The following is a 21231-nucleotide window of genomic DNA, read 5'->3' as shown; positions in this document are numbered from 1 at the left end:
CCTGACTATGAAGCGTGCCGGTATTTTTTGAATTCCAGTGTTAGCATTAATTTCAATTTCCAATATATCTCGAGGTTTCATTTTAGTTTATTTTTATTGTTTACGATTTCATCTTAGTAATAAATTAACTTATGTCTTTAGAATCATGTTTTGTTTTATGTTTAATAATTGTAACAGTTTGTTTACGCTCAATTCTATGTCCGGCTAAATAGGTTAGAGTCTGATATGTGAGGACCGTCGTCTCCGACGGGACTCTATAATTATTATGTTGGCTTAAATTATTGTTATTAAAATCTGTTTTGGCTTTTGTTTCTAAGTTTAATTTAAAAGGCCTTGTCACGAGAGTGAGAGGTTAGTTAACATGATTTTGCCACGGGAGTGGGAAATTAACTAAGGTTCGAGTCGGCACTGCGAGAGCGTGGGGGTCGAACCAGATAGTAGAAATTAGGCATTAATCCTAAACGCAACGAGAGCGCTTTAGGATTAATTAGAACTTGTTTAGTTTTCAAACTGCGTTCCTTGATTTAAGTGGGCGAGCGAGAGCAAAATCCTACGGTTAAGGAGCGTGACTTTATTCAAAACCATGAGAGTATGAGATTTAGTCTTTAAGCTGATATTTTCTACTAAATATGTTTTTGACATTTTTATAAGCCAGCGAGTTACAGAGTCTCTGACGTACGTGGAATACACATTCTGGTCTCTCTTTCCTTATATTTAACTTAATCTTTATTTTATTTAAGCATTAGTTCCTAGTTTCCCATTAATTAAATATTCATTAGCCTTAGCTTACAAAGCGACGATAGATTACAGTAGATTGACATTGATCTATATGGTTTGACAATCTTTTATATTACTTCGATATTTCCGTGCACTTGCGGACGCATCAGTGACTCACCTAATTCTCGTATGGAAGACTCGACAAATTCTCTCATGAGGGACCCACCTAAGTCTCTTTAGAAATAATTAACTAAGTCTTGTATTAGGGGCTCTCATAAGTCTCATTTGAAAAAATTAACTAAGTCTTGCCTGAGGGGCTCACGTAAGTCTCGTCAGGAAGATTTAACTATGTCTCGCCTTAGGGACTCACCTTAGTCTCACCAAGAAGATTCAACTAAGTCTTGCATGAGGGACTCTCCTAAGTCTCGTCCAAAAAGTTTACCCAAAGTCTTGGTGATTAAAGGTAGGAATAAAACTTCAACAAGTCTCTCCCGAGGAGTTGTGTAGTGGAGTAATTGGAAGGGATCACATAGGTGTGGCAAAAGGCATATAATTCGCCCTTCATTTTTTTCCAGGTTGCTTTTTTGTTGCATGGATCCTTCGTATTTCCGTCCATAACACACAATCACGAGGGTAACATGTGTTAAGTCTACAAACGACACACGAAATCGTGGAATTTAACCACACATCCTAAATTTCAGAGAATTAACTACCCATTTTTCAAAGTGGTTGCTATATCCCTTAAAGTCTTGGGCCCAAGACCATGTCGACTATAAATACCTCAATATCGTTATAAAGAACGATCAGACTGAGACATATAAATACACACATAAAGGAGCTTCTCACCCCACACGAGCTAACTCTCAAACCTTACAACAACCTTAAAGCTTCTGACTGCCATTAACCACTGGGGGTTATCTTGCACTTTTACAAAGTACATATGATTATCTTAAAAACATTATTCTTTTAACGAGGTGACAGTCTTTTCCCTTGCAGGCACATGGAGTTTTAATGAAGTGCCTCGCATTTCTTCATGAATTTATATAGACATTCGTTTTAGTTTTGATAGATGTAATGGTTGAAGGTTGGAACCTTAATAAGGCATCATTGTGGCATAAGAGACTATTAAAACGTTGGGTCCTTATATAGGAATATGTGTTGCCAATAAGACTATGGAAATTTTGGATCCTCACAAAAAAAGTTCATCCCCCTTACGAGGCTATTATAACACTAGATCCTCGTGGAGGAATCACTGTCGTCCACGAGGCTATTAAAACGTCGGATCCTCATTGAGGATTCCTTGTTGTTCACAAGGCTATTAAAATGTTGGATTCTCATGGAAAAATCTTTATTGATCACGAGGTTATTAAAGTGTTGGATCCTCATAGAGGAATACTTGTTGCCCTCGAAAGCAATATGAATGTTGGATCCTCAAAAAAGAATGTTTGCTACCCTCAGAGATAATATAAATGTTAGATCCTAAAAAAATAATCCTTGTCGCCTTCATAAACAATTGAATCCTCAAACATAAACCTTTATCGCCCTCAAAGAAAAGAATAAAAATTATGGTTAATGAGTATTTAGACATATACATACGTCGAATTAAACAAGAAATCTGTAATAAAAAAATCAAGGAAACTATCAAATAAAATAACAAATTTATGCTTATAAAAAAATTGTCATTTTGCAACATAACATATTTATTACGTTAAAATACTACAAATTTAATTAAATTTTATAAAAAAATTATATTAAGTTATTAAATTATAAAAAATTGTTAGATAATGAATTTATACTTTAATTATTAAAATATTTTTCTTTAATTTTAATAATAATTTATGATAATAACAAAATACATATCAATTACACATCTCTTTATTTTATAATAATAACAAAACATTAGCAATTACAATTGCATATTTAAAAATTATAATATTAAAATATAAGAAGAAAAAAAAGTGATTAAGAATGTTCACACAACACATAAAAATGAATGCTTTCGTTGGAACTAAAAACACCCATTTTCTTTAAAGTAATGGAATAAAAACACCCATTTTATAAAAGCTAAGAATACAAATAATTTAAAGACTAAAATAAAAATGTGTTTAACTCAATTAAGAGTTAAAAACAAATGAAAAACCTAAACTTTAATAGTTGATAAATAGGGAAAAGTAAATGGCAGATACTGATAAAAGGATTATCTAGCGGCTTGAAATGATTTGATCTTGGAAAAAATTGAAAACAAGTTATAAACAAATGAAAGACCAGCGCGCTTTAATTGTGTAAAAAGATTGAAAACGACTCTGCTGGGGATCGAACCCAGAATCTCTGGTTCCGTAGACCAGCGCCTTATCCATTGGGCCACAGAGTCATTGTGTTGTGAGAACATTGATGTGTAAAGTTCAATACAATACTCACATGGTTTTCATTCTGTTGGATTTCAAGCTTAATGTACACATCAATGGAACTAAAATAGCATGTTCATAGGTTATTTGCTTATTTCCATAAAAGTTATCTAAAATAGTTTATGAAAACAGCTTATAAGTTATCTGAAAATCGTTTGATTTTATTTTATCTATTGTTATAAAAATAGTTCATAAATAAACACTTACATCATAAGTGCTTATGCCATAAGCGCTTAATTATTTTTCTTCTTCTTCTTCCAAACAAAGCCTAAGCTATTTGTAAGAACATTAGCTTTCTAGTCCAATTTGATGTAGCAATCATAAACTGAATTAGACTAAACACTTATCTTTGACATGTCAATGCTTAATTGCAGCCTCAGTTTTTGTGTCTATTATCTAATTAGACAAAACTGGCCTATAGTCATGGTATTGACTTGGACTCAGCCTCTTCTTCTAGTCAGTGTTTGATGAAGCTAATAACCAAAAACAACAAATCATCATCAATAAGGCCATGCAGACATACAAGATGTTCATGCTGTTTCTGCATACTTGCTTCTTCTGTTTCATTCCATCTTTATCTTTACAATATGGAACTTTTACTATTATTACACCAAATCTTTCTATCCAAGTTAATGATACTTTGGTGTCTGCAGCTGGAACTTTTGAAGCCGGATTCTTCAACTTCGGAACTGTGATGCTAATTCTATATGCAATATTACAAACTCTCCAAGAACATGTCAATGCTTGGAAGGTTTTGTTCCAAAGCACAATGAAAAGTGGAATTCTTTTGATTGGTATGGTGGATGCGTTAGAAGAACAAGGTTAAATTGTATTGGAGATGGATTTCTAAAGCACTCAGGAGTAGAGTTGCCGGATACCTCCTCTTCTTGGTTTGACAGGAGATTGAGTCTCGAAGAATGTGAGAAAATTTGTTTGAAAAACTGCGCTTGTACACCATATGCAAATTTAGATGTTAAAAGTAATACTGGCTGTTTGATTTGGTTTGGAAATATAACGGACTTGACAAAACATATCGACCAAGGACAAGATATTTTCATAAGACTTGCAGCCTCAGAGTTAGGTATTGTTACTTTTCTGATTCACCATTTTGGTTTATTCAACTTTTTATTTGAAGTAATATACAATTTTTCCATTTTTTTTATCATTGCTGATATGATTATAGTTCCTGTAATATTTGATCCACATTAGTAAAGCATGAAAATCTGTTTTGTTCATGGAGAATACTTCATTTTTCCTCAGGTCATCGAAGAAATAAGTGGAGTTTTATCAACGAAAAGTTCGCAGGGGTTCTAGGAGTAATCATTTTATTCATTGTGATTCTTGGAATAGCCACATTTACATATAAAAAGAGGAAAAAGCTTACAAAGCCAGGTGAATTTAAAATCAAAGTTATTATGTACTTCAAGTTTCTGATATTAGAAGTAGAGAAGTTTTCAATTATTTAGTCATATCCATGTTCCTCCAAATATCCTTTTACTTATACTCAATTGGTATCTCCTACCATTTTAGAGATGCTAAAAATATTTCATAGGAAGTACAAAAGGGAGAAGGAAGATGTGCAGTTATCGACAATATTTGATTTTTCACTCATATCCAACGCTACGAATCACTTTTCAGAAAGTAACAAGTTAGGGCAAGGTGGTTTTGGACCAGTATACAAGGTAGTTAAGTTCGTTTAAATAAAGCCTCGATTAACATCGTCGATTAGATTATATGATTTTGTTTGTTCCTACACATATTTTGGCGATTCGCTAGTTTTCATAACCGATGTTTCAAATTTTTCCAAAATTATTTCCAGGGCATATTGGAAGATGAACTAGAGATTGCAGTCAAGAGGCTATTAAAAACTTGTGAACATGGAGAAGAACAGTTCAAAAATGAAGTCATGTTGATGGCAAAGCTCCAACATCGCAATCTTGTTAAACTTCTTGGTTGTTCGATTCATCAAGAGGAAAAGCTCTTAATCTATGAGTTCATGCCTAATAGAAGCTTGGATTATTTCATTTTTGGTTTGAAACTTCACATTGTGAATAGGAATTAGTTTAAATGTATTTATTTAGTGTAATTACCGATATAGCCCTGTAACCTTTATATATACGAGAAATAATAATGAGAAAAGTATGAAGCCAAGAATTATTGACATGGTATCAGTAGGTTTTCAATCAAACCTGTGAGTCTTAGGTTAATCTTGGCTTTATTCAGCGACACCCCACTGGGTCGCTCTTGAAATCATCTCGGTAGATCTCGTTTCTCGGTAATTGAAATCATCTCGGTTCTCGGTAATCTCTTCCAAGATTGCGATTCTAATCTCTGGTGCTTACAATCGTGTTTGCTTTGATCGTGTTCTCGTATCGGTGTCGGCAAGTATTCTGAATTAGGGTTTTGATTTGGTGTCGGCAAGTATTCTGAATTAGGGTTTTGATTTGGTGTCGGCGAGTATCCTGAATTAGGGTTTTGATTTGGTGTCGGCGAGTATCCTGAATTGGGGTGTTGATTTGGTGTCGGCAAGTATTCTTCAGTGTTCTGTTGGTGTTTCTTGTTTCACGTTAACAAAATTGTTACGTTAACAAAATTGTTCTTAAGTCATCTCTGATATTATGACTTCCGAAAAAGAGAGAGATCGTATTTGTGTTCGTTTTACCGGAAAGAATTATCTTGTTTGGGAATTTCAGTTTCGGATGTATGTCAAAGGGAAAGGATTATGGAGTCACTTGGACGATGTCTCTTTGGCACCGTTAGAGACAACTGACTTAGATGCATGGGAAATAGAAGATGCTCAGATTATCACTTGGATTCTCGGTACTATTGATCCTCACATGATTAATAATTTGCGATCTTTTTCAACTGCTCAAGAAATGTGGAACTACTTGAAGCGTATCTATAACCTAGATAATGCGGCCAAACGTTTTCAGTTGGAGCTAGACATTGCCAATTACAAACAAGGCAATCTGTCTGTTCAAGAATATTATTCTGGTTTTTTGAATTTGTGGACAGAACACTCTGCGATTATACATGCTGAGGTACCCAAGAGTTCTCTCGCGGATGTCCAAGAGGTCTATAATACTAGTAGGCGAGATCAATTTCTCATGAAGCTTCGTGCAGAATTTGAGGTTGTCAAAGGTGCCTTGCTGAATAGGAATCCTGTTCCTTCTTTAGATACATGTGTCGGTGAACTTCTCAGAGAGGAACAACGTCTTGCTACTCAAAGATCCATGTCTCATGATGTTGTCATTTCTGAGTCTTCTATGTTTGCATATGCTCCTCAGGGTAGAGGTAAAGGTCGTGATATTCGACATGTCTAATGTTTCTCTTGCAAACAATTTGGACATTTTGCTCAGAGTTGCAGTAAGAAGTTTTGTAATTATTGCAAGCAGCGGGGCCATATTATCTCTGATTGTCCCACTCGTCCTCCACGATCAGCACAACGGTCGGTGCAAGCATTTCCTGCTAGTACAAGCTCTGCAGTTGGTCCTTCCATCACCGATCCATCTAATGGTGGTGCTCTCCAACCTGAAACAATCCAACAGATGGTACTTTCCGCTCTTTCAACCTTGGGAATTCAGGGTAAGTCTTCGAATGTTTCCTGCTCGTGGTTTCTTGATTCTGGTGCATCCAATCACATGACAGCCTCTTCTGAATACTTGCACAATTTACATTCTTACCATGGTAATCAGAAAATTCAAATTGCGGATGGTAATGCTCTCTCTATCACTAATGTTGGTGACCTCAACTCTGATTTTCGGGATGTGTTTGTATCACCTGGACTTGCTTCCAATTTATTATCTGTTGGTCAATTGGTTGATAATAATTGTAATGTAAATTTTTCTCGTGATGGTTGCCTTGTGCAGGAACAGATGTCGGGGAAGGTGGTAGCGAAGGGGCCTAAAGTGGGAAGACTGTTTCCACTTCAGTTTATTTCTAGTCATTTATCTCTTGCTTGTAATAATGTCTTGAATTCTTATGAGGACTGGCATAGAAAATTGGGTCATCCTAACTCTGCTGTCTTATCTCATTTATTTAAAAATGGTTTGTTGGGAAATAAAAATGTTGTTTCTAATGCCTCTCTTTCATGTTCTGTTTGCAAATTAGCTAAGAGTAAAACACTTCCTTTTCCGTCTGGTGCTTATCGGGCTTCCTCTTGTTTTGAAATGATTCATAGTGATGTATGGGGTATGTCTCCTGTAGTTTCTCATGCTCGCTATAAATATTTTGTCACATTTATTGATGATTATAGTCGTTTTACTTGGATATATTTTCTTCGGTCTAAATCTGAAGTGTTTTCTATGTTTAAGAAATTTCTGACATATGTTGAAACTCAATTTCATGAAAGTGTTAAAATTTTTCGCTCTGATTCTGGTGGTGAGTACATGTCTCGTGAGTTTCAAGAATTTCTTCAACAAAAAGGCATTTTGTCTCAACGATCTTGTCCCAATACCCCCCAACAAAATGGGATGGCAGAACGCAAGAATCGTCATTTGCTTGATGTGACACGCACTTTACTTCTTCAAGCTTCTGTACCACCCCGATTTTGGGTGGAGGCTCTTTCCACAGCTGTCTTCTTGATCAATCGTCTTCCTTCTACGGTTATTGATCTCGATTCTCCTTTTTTTCGTCTTTTTAAAATTCAGCCTAATTATAATGATTTACATACCTTTGGATGTGTTTGTTTTGTTCACTTACCTCCATTTGAAAGGCATAAGCTAGGAGCGCAGTCTGTTCAATGTGCATTTATGGGGTATAGTCATTCTCATAAGGGATTTGTGTGTTATGTTGTCACTAACCATCGTTTTCGTATTTCTAGGAATGTGACATTTTTTGATAATCAGTTTATGTTTCCATGTGTTTCTCCTGTCATGAATGATATTGTTACTCTTCCTAAGTTTTCTATTATGCCTCAATCTATAGAACGCTATAAACCAGGTCATGTATATGTCAGAAAACACAAACAGCAGGTTCCCACACCCCTTCCCGACGCTGAACCGCCACCTGATCCTGTAATGGTTGAACCACGACATTCTGGTCGAATATCTCGAGCACCAGATAGATATTCACCAGACAGGTATGATTCCTCACATACTTCTCTGACTGCCACACTCTCTAGCATATCTATTCCTACTTGCTATTCACAGGCTGTTAAAGATGTACGTTGGATAAAAGCAATGAATGAGGAACTTCAAGCTCTTCAAGAGAATTTCACGTGGGATATTGTCTCTTGTCCTCCTGATGTTAAACCCATTGGCTGCAAATGGGTGTATTCGGTGAAATTGAATTCTGATGGGTCCCTCAACCGTTTCAAGGCTCGCTTGGTTGCCTTAGGAAACAAGCAGGAATATGGAATTGATTATGATGAGACATTTGCACCGGTTGCCAAAATGACATCTGTTCGTACGGTACTCTCTATAGCTGCTTCTAACGGGTGGACTCTTCATCAATTAGATGTGAAAAATGCTTTTCTTCATGGTGACCTGGCGGAAGATATTTATATGACTCCTCCTCAAGGTTTATTTCCGTCATCTAAGGGTGTGTGCAAGCTCAAACGCTCCTTATACGGTTTGAAACAAGCGCCTAGAGCATGGTATGAAAAATTTCGCTCCACTCTACTTGGGTTTCCCTTTACTCAGAGTCAGTATGATTCTTCTCTATTTATTCATAGAACATCTACTGGAATTGTCCTACTTCTTCTGTATGTTGATGATATGATTATTACTGGTTCTAATCATGCTTCCATTCAAAGCCTTAAACAGCAGTTACAAGCAGCGTTTCATATGAAAGATCTTGGTAATTTGCATTATTTTCTTGGTCTTGAGGTTCATTCTACATCCAAGGGCATATTCCTCCATCAACACAAGTATGCCACAGATTTAATTTCTATGGCTGGTCTGCAATCAGCTAATCCAGTAGATACTCCTCTTGAGGTTAATGTTAAATATCATCGTGATGATGGTGATCTGTTGCATGATCCCTTATTGTATCGTCAACTCGTGGGTAGCCTTAATTACTTGACTATTACTCGCCCTGACATATCATTTGCTGTTCAACAAGTAAGTCAATTCATGCACTCTCCTCGCCACCTACACTTGGCAGCAGTTCGACGTATAATTCGTTACTTGAAGGGAAGCTCTCATCGTGGTTTATTCTTTCCTACTGGAGTTCCTCCTAAATTGAGTGCTTATAGTGATGCCGATTGGGCAGGGTGCCCTGATACTCGACGATCTGTCACTGGTTGGTGCATGTTTCTTGGCTCTTCATTGATCTCATGGAAAAGTAAGAAACAAGCGAGAGTCTCTAAATCTTCTACTGAATCTGAGTATCGTGCCATGTCTGCGGCTTGTTCTGAAATAATTTGGCTCCGTGGTCTTTTGGCTGAACTTGGATTTCCTCAAATAGAGCCAACTTCACTTTATGCTGACAATACAAGTGCCATCCAAATTGTTGCGAATCCTGTTTTTCATGAACGCACCAAACATATTGAAGTTGATTGTCACTCAATCCGTGACGCTTATGATGACAGAATAATATCACTTCCTCATGTCAGTACTCAGTTGCAGATTGCAGATATTCTTACCAAGGCTGTTCCGCGTCCATGTCATCAGTTTCTTGTTAGAAAATTGATGCTCATTGACAAGCAGCATCAATTTGAGGGGGGATGTGAATAGGAATTAGTTTAAATGTATTTATTTAGTGTAATTACCGATATAGCCCTGTAACCTTTATATATACGAGAAATAATAATGAGAAAAGTATGAAGCCAAGAATTATTGACACACATATGCAAATTATGGTTCATTTTATTCCTTGCTATTATGTAGTGGCCATACTGATTACTGACTTTAAAACTGGAATTTTTTAGATTCAACTAGAAAGAAACAATTAGATCTGACAAAACGGTTCCAAATTATTGACGGGATTGCTCGAGGGGTGCTATATCTTCATCAAGACTCAAGATTAAGAATCATCCATAGAGACTTGAAAACAAGTAATATTCTTCTTGATAATGATATGAATCCAAAAATATCAGATTTCGGTCTAGCTAGAACATTCAGAGGCGATCTAGACGAGTCCAATACAAATCGATTGATGGGAACATAGTAAGTTCCTCTTTGAGCTATATGGTTCCACTATGTTGCAATTCGTTTTAACATTAGTTTTCTAATTTCACGGTTATGCTCCAGTGGTTATATGCCTCCTGAATATGCGGTGCACGGATCATTTTCAATAAAATCAGATGTTTTTAGTTTTAGTGTAATTGTTATAGAGGTAATTAGTGGGAGAAAGATTCGGAATTTTTATGACCCTCATCGTCATCTTAATCTTCTTGGTCATGTAAGTTTAAAGTTTATTTAAATTAGGATCAATATTTCTTGCTGCCATCATCTAATACCAACAGTTTTACAACAAGAAAACATTTGCAACATTGATTTCAGGCATGGAGACCATGGAATGAAGCAAAGGCACAAGAGCTAATGGATGACATATTCCATGGTACAAGTACAACCATTCCATGTGACATATTGAAATGTATTCATGTTGGTCTACTGTGTGTGCAACAGATACCAGAACAAAGACCTAACATGTCATCTGTGGTCTTAATGTTGAATGGCGAAAAACTGTTGCCGGAACCTAGCCAACCGGGGTTCTATGCTGGAACAACTCATCATCCAATTCAGGTAGAATCTTCTTCAATAAGTTATGGAGATTGTTCACAAAATGAAGCTTCTGTGACATTATTCGAGGCGCGATAGAATGTTATTATGGTAATGCCAATCAATGATTAAAGGTGCATTTGGAGGAATTTATTTGAACTTATTTTACAACTAAAGTGCTTGGAGGAATGATTGCAGCAAGAAATATTGATCCTAATTTAGCCTTTAAATGTTGATTTTGGCCTATATAAAATGACCAAGTTGTGAAATGATAAGTATCTACTTAAGTGAGTATTTGATTCTCTTTTCTTGAACCTGTTGCTTATTGTGGAACAACCTCGTTAGCTCTTTGTGTTAAACATAGGTGTGTTGTCAAAGAAGAACAGGTGCAATGTATATGCTCTGTATTTAAGAAATTCAAATGGCCAATATGCTTAGGATTTATGAATTCAGTATGAGGATTTTTTGTGGTTCAAACAATGCAAATAAAATGAACAGTTAGATACATAAGCAATGAGGGAAGATTGTTAAAGATGGTAGATAGAACATAGATTGAATAGAAATATTTATGAATAGAAATATATTATATGTTGTGATGTCGCGACCGTGTCAGTGTTGTGTCAAGTATCTGTGTCGAAGTTTGTGCTTCGTAATATACGGCTCCTGCGCTACAGTGTAGATCTCGCGTCAATTCTATATTTTTTTATTGGATTTGTCTATGTCATGAAAATTGGCTTCATGCCTTTCTCTATTGCATTCTATATTATATATATATATATATATATATATATATATATATATATATATATAATAGTATCAGTAATTACACGTAATTACAAATTATAATGAAAAATATTCTATTGTCTAATTTATCCAACTATTATAGAAAACTAGCTAATTTACAATATATGTAAAAACAATGGTTAGAGATATCATAACACACAAAGCCCTTATGAGAGTGACTATACCCCATAAATGCACATTGAAAAGACTTTGCTCCAAGTTTGTGCCTTTCAAATGGAACAAAACACACACACCCAAAAGTATGTAAAGCGCTATAATCAAGATGAATTTTAAAAAGACGAAAGAAAGGAGTATCAAAATCAATAACTGTAAAAGAAAAACGATTGATCAAGAAGACAGCTGTGGAAAGAGCCTCCACCCAAAATCGGAATGCTACAGAAGCTTGGAGAAGCAAGACACGTGTCATATCAAGCAAATGGCGATTCTTACGTTCTGCCATGCCATTTTGTTGAGGAGTATTTTGACAAGATCGTTGAGACAAGATGACTTTTTGTTGAAGGTATTCCAGGCTGTAGAGTTGCACCATTAGATGAACTAGTAATGGAAGGACCAGTTGTAGAATTTGTGGTTGCATGAAATGTCGGCACCGAACATTGTGTTGGTCGTGGAGGACGTATGGGACAATCAGATATAATATGACCTTGCTGCTTGCAATAATTGCAGAACTTTTTATTGCAACTTCGGGAAATGTGGCCAAATTGTTTGCAAGAGAAACATTGAACATGTCTCATACCACGCCCTTTACCTCTACTCTGAGCAGCATATGCAACCACCATGGGCTCACAAACAACAACTTCATGAGACATGGTTCCTTGAGTAGCAAGACGTTGTTTCTCTCTGAGAAGTTAATCAACACATGTATCTAAAGAAGGAACATGATTCCAGTTCAGCAAAGCACCTCTGACAACTTCAAAATCTGGACAAAGTTTCATAAGAATTTGATCTCGCCTACTAGTGTTGTAGACCTCTTGGACATCTGCAAGAGAAATCTTGAGAACATCAGCATGTATAATCGCAGAGCGTTCTGTTCACAAATTCAAAAAACTAGAATAATATTCTTGATCTGACATATTATCTTGTTTGTAATTGGCTATCTCTAGCTCCAACTAGAAACGTTTGGCCGCATTATCCTTATTGTAAATACGCTTTAAATAGTTCTACATTTCTTAAGTAGTGAAAAAGATCGCAAATTATTAATCATCTAAGAATCAATAGTACCAAGAATCCAAGTGATAATTTGAGCATATTTGGTTTCCCATGCATCTAAATTGGTTGTCTCTAACGGTGCCATATAAATATCTGTCCAAATGACTCCATAATCTCTTCCATTTAACATACAATTGTTGAACAAATCCACAAACCTCACCGTGAAATCTCCGAATAGCCCCAGAAACAAACTGCAACACCAAATGCTATCGCAAAATAAAAGCTCGATCACAAAGCAACACAGAATCAGAAATCAACGATGAAATCACAATCACGAATCAATGAAGAAATCACGATCACAAGGCAACACCGAAACAAAATCAAGAGTCGTCATGAACAATGTCCATACGTAGGGTACCTCATCGCCCATAGGTGAACTCAACTCCGCTGATATTATACTTCCCCTAAATACAAAGTGGATATCGTATATGGATATCTCAACTGAACAAGACACCATTCTACCTTTCAGATCTGGATTTTTCAGGATTTGACAGATGAGATAATTGGTTTTGACTATCACATGATGCCTTTAGAAACATGGTTTGAGTCCCCTTGCAGTAATCACGACCACAAATGCCAATCTCTCGATTTTTTTGATACATGGCCTTGGCTCCCTCAAATACCTTGCTCACGAAGTATACCAAATGTTCAACCTTAGTTTTCTCATAGACGGGTACATAGTTCATTGCCTTAATGGTGACTTCTAAATACAAGTGTATGGGCACCCTGCCTCAGTGCGTGTCAGAATGGGAAATGTCGCAAAAAAGATTGGTAATCCTGTGAATCTCATCACATTTGTTTGCCAACTCGAACTTTTCATTCTTCTTCTTCTTCAGAATGGCAAGACTTCCCCAAAAACTTAAAGAATTCCAAGAGCTCCCCAACAAGAACAAACAAGTTGCTCAATGTGAATTTTGTAGTGGAGAGCATCCTACTAGGTATTGTCCATCAATTAATGCAGAGGCGAATTACATGGGTAATCAAAATCAATGAGGCTACCCACAACGACAAGCTCCTTATCAAAACCAAGGGGGTATCAACAAAGGCAAAATGATGAACCATATGGTCAGGGGTGGAGAACGGAGAATTTCAATAGGAAAAATCCTTATCAACAACCACCTCCTCAAGAGAAGCCTTCAAAGTTGGAAGAGACATTGAATCAATTCATGCAAGCTTCAATGGCAAACAAAAAAAGTAATGAAGTAACGATTAAGAATCTTGAGACTCAAGTGGGGAAATTAGCTAAGCAATTAGCGGAAAAGCAAACTGGACCATCATTTTCAGCTAATACTCAACCGAATCCGAAGGAGCATTGTAAATATGTTGTAACGAGGAGTGGGAGAGTAGTTGAGAGTGAGTTTGAAAAGGAGGTTGATGACGAGGAGAGGATTGAAAAAGAAAGTGAGGTAGAAAAAAATAAAAATGAGGAAGTTTTAGTTGAAAAGGAGAAAATTGAGAAAGAATAGTTAGAAAAAGAAAAAAATAGAGAGAAGAAGACAAAAAATCCAAGATGAGAGGAAGAAAGGAGTGAGTCCACCGGTGCGTAACTTACCGTATCCTCATGCTCTTACAAGGAAGGATAACGAAAGGCTTTATACTCAGTTCATGGATATATTTCGACAATTGCAAATCAACATTCCTTTTTCGGAAGCTTTGGAGCAAATGCCGAAGTATGCTAAGTTCATGAAAGATCTCCTCACTAAGAAGAAAAAATACACCGAGCCCAAAACTGTCATCCTTGATGCGAAGTGTAGTTCAATTATTCAAAGTACCTTGCCAAGAAAAGAGAGCGATCCAAGAAGAGTCACTTTGCCGGTTACCATCGGTGATATTCATGTTGGAATAGGTTTTGTTGATTTGGGTTCTAGTATTAATCTCATTCCATTGTCCATTGTGAAGAGATTAGGCATTTTTTACTTGAAAGCGACAAGAATGACATTACAACTAGCTGATAAGTCCACAACTCGTCCTTATGGAGTTGCGGAAGATTTAATTGTGAAGGTTGATAAGTTCTTGTTTCCCGTTGATTTTGTCGTGATTGACACGAAGGAGGATATTAATACACATTTGATACTTGGAAGACCTTTCATGAAAACGGCAAGGATGATGATTGATATTGACGATGTCTTGATGAAGTTGAGATTCCAAGATGAAGAAGTTTGTTTTGATCTCTTCGAAGCTATGAAACATCCGAAGGATAAAGGTGATTGTTTTAGAATTGATTCGACGGAGGAAGTTATTATGCAAGTTCAAAGTCAAGTTCATTTGTTCAACCCTTTCGAGAAAACATTGACGGAAGCTCTTGAAGTTCTTAATGAAGATGAAGAAAACGAGATTGAAGAATGTTTGCGAGATCTTGATGTATCCGAAGAGATTAATCCTTTTGAGGCGAAGATGGAAGAGTTGAAAGATGAGCCAAAGGTTGATGATACAAAGTTAGAATTGAAAATGCTACCATCCCACTTGAAATATGCTTTTCTTGAAGAAGGTGGGAAGAAACTGGTGATAATTAGTGGTTCATTGTCAAGTAAGGAAGAAGAGAAGTTAATTCACGTGTTGAAAGATAACAAGGAAGCAATAGGATGGGTTCTTTCCGATCTAAAAGAGATTAGTCTAACTTATTGTATGCTTAAAATCATGGTGGAGGAGGATTTCAAATTGGTTGCTCAACCTCAACGTTGTTTGAATCCTACGATGAAATAGGTTGTTGGAAAGGAAGTGGTAAAGCTATTGGAAGCCGAAATGATTTATCATATTTCCGATAGTGCTTGGGTGAGTCCAGTTCAAGTGGTACCGAAGAAGGGTAGAATGACCGTGATCACAAATGAGAAGAATGAGATGATTCCGACAAGAACGGTTACGGGATGAAGGATGTGCATTGACTACCAAAAGCTTAATCGAGCTACTAGGAAAGATCATTTCCCTTTACCTTTCATGGATCAAATGTTGGAGAGATTGTCGGGTCAAGAGTTCTATTGTTTCTTAGATGGCTATTCCGGGCACAACCAAATTTCGGTCAATCTAGAAGATCAAGAGAAAACGGCGTTCACTTGTCCCTTTGGAATTTTTGCTTATAGACGAATGCCATTTGGATTGTGCAATGCACCGTCCACTTTCCAAATATGTATGTAAGCTATCTTTTCGGACCTCATTGAAAAGACAATGAAGTCTTCATGGATGACTTCTCCGTTTTTGGAGCATCATTCGATCTTTGCTTGAAGAATTTGGATACCGTGTTTAAAAGATGTGTTGAAACCAACTTGGTGCTTAATCGGGAAAAATGCAATTTCATGGTTACCGAGGGCATTGTCCTTGGTCATAAAGTCTCTTCCAAAGGCATTGGAGTTGATCAAGCAAAAGTTGAAGTCATTGAAAAGCTACCACCACCGGTGAATGTCAAAGGAGTTTGAAGTTTTTTAGGTCATGCGGGATTCTATAGGATGCTATCGATGTTTTCGTAATTGAATCAATGATTTTGGTAATTGATTGAAGTGTATGCAGGTGTTGCTGAGGTTTTACAGATTGTGGATTCTGATTTGAGAAAGATTGCCGCTAGAGTTGTTGATAATGCTAAACAACTTTGTGTTAAGAAATTAGTATGTTTGTTTTTGTTTTCAATTCCACGCTTTTCAATCAGTTTAAATACTCGTGAACTGTTAACTTCTTTGATCAATGATGTTACTTTTTGATACTGCTCATATGTTTATGAGAAGGTTTTTACGGCTACGGGGTCTATAAAAAGGTAAGGTTTTATTTTGTTCATTGTTATTATCTTTGGTTTGCATTGATATGTAACTGTGAATTATAATGCATCATTTTCTAAAAATTGTAAATGGGTTATACCATGAATATGCTGAATTTCGCTCTAACATTTCCAATTAAGCCAATATCATCATAATATCACCACAAACATAAAATAAGTTGTCAAAAGTAGAAAATTTGTATTTTATGATAGAAAGTGTGTATCTGTTGGATTGTTGTTGCCCATATATGGGCTTTACTTTAAATTTTTGCCTGGGCTTTATAATTATTCTGGCTCCGCCACTGACTTGGAACATTCTTCCTCGACCTCCATGTGTTAAGCCTATTAGGAGTAAATGGATGTATTCGGTAAATCCGAATTCAAATGGTAGTCTTAATTGTTTCAAATCCCGATTGGTTGCATTAGGTAATAAACAAGAGTATGGTGTGAATTATGATGAGACTTTCACACGTGTCACAAAAATAACTAGTATTCGAACCATTTTTATCTACTGCTGCTTCTTAAGGATGACCACTTACTCAAATGAATGTGAATAATACATTTCCTCATGGAAACTTAACATAAGATATTTATACGACCTGTCCTCCAGGGTTACCTTTTTATTTGAATGGGTGTGCAAGCTTAAATGCTCTCTATATGGATACGACAAGATCTAAAGGAATTGTAAGACCCCTCTTTTACCTAATGTGATTAGTAGAATTATTGGAGATTAGAGGAAGATTAGCGACCATTTAACCTAAGTCCATATCTTTAATTTCACATTATGACATGTTGGGGGTTTATGTCTTGAATCATGTTGATTATGTTTTTGCTTGATTTTATGCCATAACATGCTTGTTGATCATGATAATTGTATGTGAATTGATGCATGCTCCATTTGAAATGTTTATTATCTCTATCTTATGCCAGTACATAATTCCATTAGGTTAGGGCAAGAAAAAACATAAGGAAATTCAAGTGAATTTTTGTTCAGAACAGGGTCGTAACCAGTTACACATTGTCAGTAATCGATTACCATTCGAGAAGATGGCCAAAATATGAGGCATTAATCTCATGTGACCAAATTCGTGTTTTTGGTAACCGGTTACGCACCCTGAGACCACCATAAAATGAGTTTCGTAACTCTGATTGAGAGCAATCAAATGTGTTGGAAAAAGAATTGAAAGTTGTATCATATGGTAAAGTGAAATGATGATTTTAAGCTATATTTTTTGTTAATATATTTGAACTGCCATGTAACCTCTATAGGGTAAGTAATAACACTTATTAAATAATGAATCTTGTTGACGTATGTGATGCTTGGTTAATGATCAATAGAATTGTGTAAATCATGTGAGTAACCCTATAACGGTGAGTATCGGTGATCTTGGTTTTGAATGAAATCGAGTATATACATATGTTGAATGTCAAGACTCTCTGCAAATGCCTATACGTGTCACCAATGAAGAAAAAGTAACCTAGTCACGAAGGTAGGCCACACCGTGAATCTGACCCTGATGGAAAAGTTTAATAGGAAGTCTGTGACCCGTGTCTAGGCTTATGTGAAAAGTGTTGGCCGGTGAAAGATGTTTTGTAGGAAGTCAGTGACCCGTGTCCATGCTTATGTGAAAAATGGTAGCGATGGGGAGATGTTCCACGTAGCTATTTCATCTCCCGAGGTAGACATGGATAGAATGAACCAGTGTATTGATATTCACATATTGCACGAGACCAATTAGTCCTCAATCCGTTTTTCTTCTCGTTTATCCGACACAAGAGTGTAATGTTAGTAGAATATGGTAATTCTAGTTACTACTTTACTCAGGGTGTTACACTAATGGTTTGAAAATTCTTAGACTACTATACTCGGTTTTTCTTTTACTCAAAGTAAATTTGACTCATCCATGTTCATTAATCGCACCTCGACTAGTTTTTTTCTTCTACTTATATATGTTGATCATATAATTATTACTGATTCTGATCATGTTGCGATCCAACAGATTAAACAACAACTTCTAGCTTTTTTTTTCCATATGAAATATCTATGGGATCTTCATTAATTTGTAGGGCTTGAGGTTTGTTTTGACCCCAAGGGATATTTTCTCCATCAACATAAATATACTGAAGATTTTATTTATTTGGTGAGTCTAACTTCAACCACTCCAATTGATATTTCTCTTGAGGTTAATGTTAAATATTATCGTGATGAAGTTGATCAATTGTCTGATATTGTATTATATTAACCACTGGCATGTAACCTTTATTATCTGACTGTTTCTCGCCTCGACATTTCCGAAGGAGTCCAACAAGTGAGTAAATATTTTCAAACTCCCCACCATCTTCACATAGGAACAGTAAGTCACATCATATGGTACTCAAAAGGCACATCCATAGTGGCATATGTCTTCCTACTCGATAGAGTCTTAGTGTTATTGGTTATAGTGATGCAGACTGGGCTAGTTGTCCCGACACACAAAGCCCAATTATTGGATGGTGCATGTTTCTTTGTCCTACGTTGATTTCTTATAAGAGTAAAAAGCAGCCTCACGTCTGTAAGTCTTTAATAAAATCTGAGTATCGAGACATGTTTACAGACTATTCTGAAATTACATGGCTTTGTGGACTTTTGGCCGAGCTCGATTTTCCTCAACAAACAACCACACCTCTATTTGCAGACAAAACAAGTTCTATTCCAATTTCTAATAATCCAGTTTTTCATGAACGCACAAAGCATATTGAGGTGGATTGCCATTTAATTCAGGAAGCATGTGACAACCATGTTATATCTCATGTCACACTACAACTTCAACTTGCACATGTCTTCAATAAGGTTGTACCTTGACCTCAATGTTAGTTTCCCGTCAACAAATTAATGCTTCTTGACCAACCACATTAATTCGAGGGGGGGTGTCAATAAGGAATACTTATTATTATGGGTTTATCATTACTACAATCCATGTTATTTGTTTAATATATGTTAGGTCGTATAATGAAAAGATAACAAAAACTGGAAATTTGAGACTAGTAACAATCTTAGACAGTCTCTTGATCACCTTAGACTTCATACTTAGGCACAAGGTTGATAGAGCGGCCCCTAAAAGATTAAGGGCGAGTCGTCCCACGATGAAGTTGAATGAATAAGGGGTATCTACCATAAGATATCCAACCTTTGTCATTTCACATTCTTGTTAATTCCAAACATCATCTTGAGGGTTATATGGCCCTTCACCTGTACACACTCATATGAGAGACAGACCAACGAACCTTGGAACATCTGGATGTAATCTTGATCCAACTGGTGTTTTTTTGAATGCATCCAAAAATAAGACATCATCTGAGCCTTTTGGATCAATCGATACACGCTTTATATCCATACCGCCATATCATACCATTATAAGCACAAGATCATTGTTTTGAAGTTGGATGCCAACAACATTTTTACTTAGAGAATATGATCTCCAGTTCGGACTCCTTTATTGAATTTGATTTAGGGTTGGTGGGTGAACCTTCTACCATAAGGATTTGTCAAGCGTACCTTTTAAGAGTAGAGTTAGACTCCCTGCCTCTAGTAAAACCCTTACTATGGTGTAAATGGGTCTGGCCAATTTGGTAGATGTCATGGTGCCTCCTCTTGTCACCAAGCTAAGGAAGATGACAAATACGAATCAAAGAGTGAAAGTTAGTTTTACCGAGTCTCACGATGGACGCTTATTATACTCATTCAAAGTCTAATAAAGGATGAAAGTCTACTTGCAAAGGTTGCATGAGGCTCTGTTGCGTGATTTCTCCTGAATTAATTCTTCTAAATTTCCTCCATCGAAATCCTATAAATAATAATTTTTCTTATTGACTAACATTCCTATACCGTTACTTCCATATAACTCAACAGCCACATACGCATAAGAGACAAACCACGAGTCTTGGGCCTAAGCCCACTTAAGAGACCTGCAATGTATTTTGGGTGGCTACCCCTCTTCTTTACGCACTTCAGGCCAGGCTACTTATTCAAACACTCCATTATACTTAGTTCAAGACGTTCCATCATGGACCATTCATTTATTTAACCTAATAGAATTATCCCACTCTAACTTATTACTCCTACTATTCAATATAAATATATAAAAGTATTTTTAAATTATTTTTCTTCATTTATTTAAAATAATTTAATATTTCCAACTAATTAAATTTGAAAAAAACTATATCATTAAAATATTTATTTATTATTTTTATAACATTATTTATAATAATTAAATATTAATTTTATTTTTATAATATTGTACTTTTGTATAAGAATATTTTTATAAATGTAAATGTCTTTTCTATAATTAATTTATATTATTTTATGATAAAATGTTTGAAAATATGTAGGCTTAAAATAAAAACGACTTTTTTAATTGAAAAGAGAATAGATAAATAATAATAAAAATAACACTATGATTTGTTCAATAATATTTAGTTAATTACATGTCATTTAACTAATATATTTTTAATGTTTGAAAATGTTTTCTTACAATTTATTATTAAAGTTAATTTTGTTTTTATATAAAAACCAACATTTATAATTTATTAAATCACAAAATTTCTTGACTTTCTATTTTTATTTATATATATATTTTTAGTAAAATTTCTATTTTATTTTAATTAATAATTATTTTGATTTAAAATAGAATATTTTTATTTCCAAATATCAAAT

The 21231-nt window shown here is 35.7% G+C and overlaps 2 protein-coding genes and 1 non-coding gene across 3 annotated transcripts; 2 read left to right on the top strand and 1 right to left on the bottom strand.

The window, feature by feature from the left end:
• Positions 1-3015: 3015 nt before the first annotated feature.
• Positions 3016-3088, bottom strand: TRNAR-ACG (transfer RNA arginine (anticodon ACG)). Its single transcript has one exon. It is a non-coding gene; the product is annotated as a tRNA-Arg (tRNA).
• A 727-nt stretch (positions 3089-3815) lies between these two features.
• On the top strand, positions 3816-11258 carry LOC131596010 (G-type lectin S-receptor-like serine/threonine-protein kinase SD1-1). The gene is made up of 7 exons (XM_058868557.1): positions 3816-4203; positions 4383-4514; positions 4653-4804; positions 4942-5152; positions 9994-10231; positions 10316-10466; positions 10568-11258. The coding sequence occupies exons 3-7, from the start codon at positions 4655-4657 to the stop codon at positions 10883-10885; spliced, it is 1068 nt and encodes a 355-aa protein (XP_058724540.1). The 5' UTR covers positions 3816-4203; positions 4383-4514; positions 4653-4654; the 3' UTR covers positions 10886-11258.
• A 2527-nt stretch (positions 11259-13785) lies between these two features.
• LOC131598342 (uncharacterized) lies at positions 13786-15499 on the top strand. Its single transcript, XM_058870955.1, has 2 exons — positions 13786-14202; positions 14399-15499. Exons 1-2 carry the CDS (start codon positions 13786-13788, stop codon positions 15497-15499), a joined length of 1518 nt encoding a protein of 505 aa, XP_058726938.1.
• Positions 15500-21231: the final 5732 nt, after the last annotated feature.

Source organism: Vicia villosa, linkage group LG4 (assembly GCF_029867415.1).
Source record: "Vicia villosa cultivar HV-30 ecotype Madison, WI linkage group LG4, Vvil1.0, whole genome shotgun sequence".
NCBI classification, from domain to species: Eukaryota; Viridiplantae; Streptophyta; class Magnoliopsida; order Fabales; family Fabaceae; genus Vicia; species Vicia villosa.
This window is presented reverse-complemented; position numbering and strand designations above follow the sequence as displayed.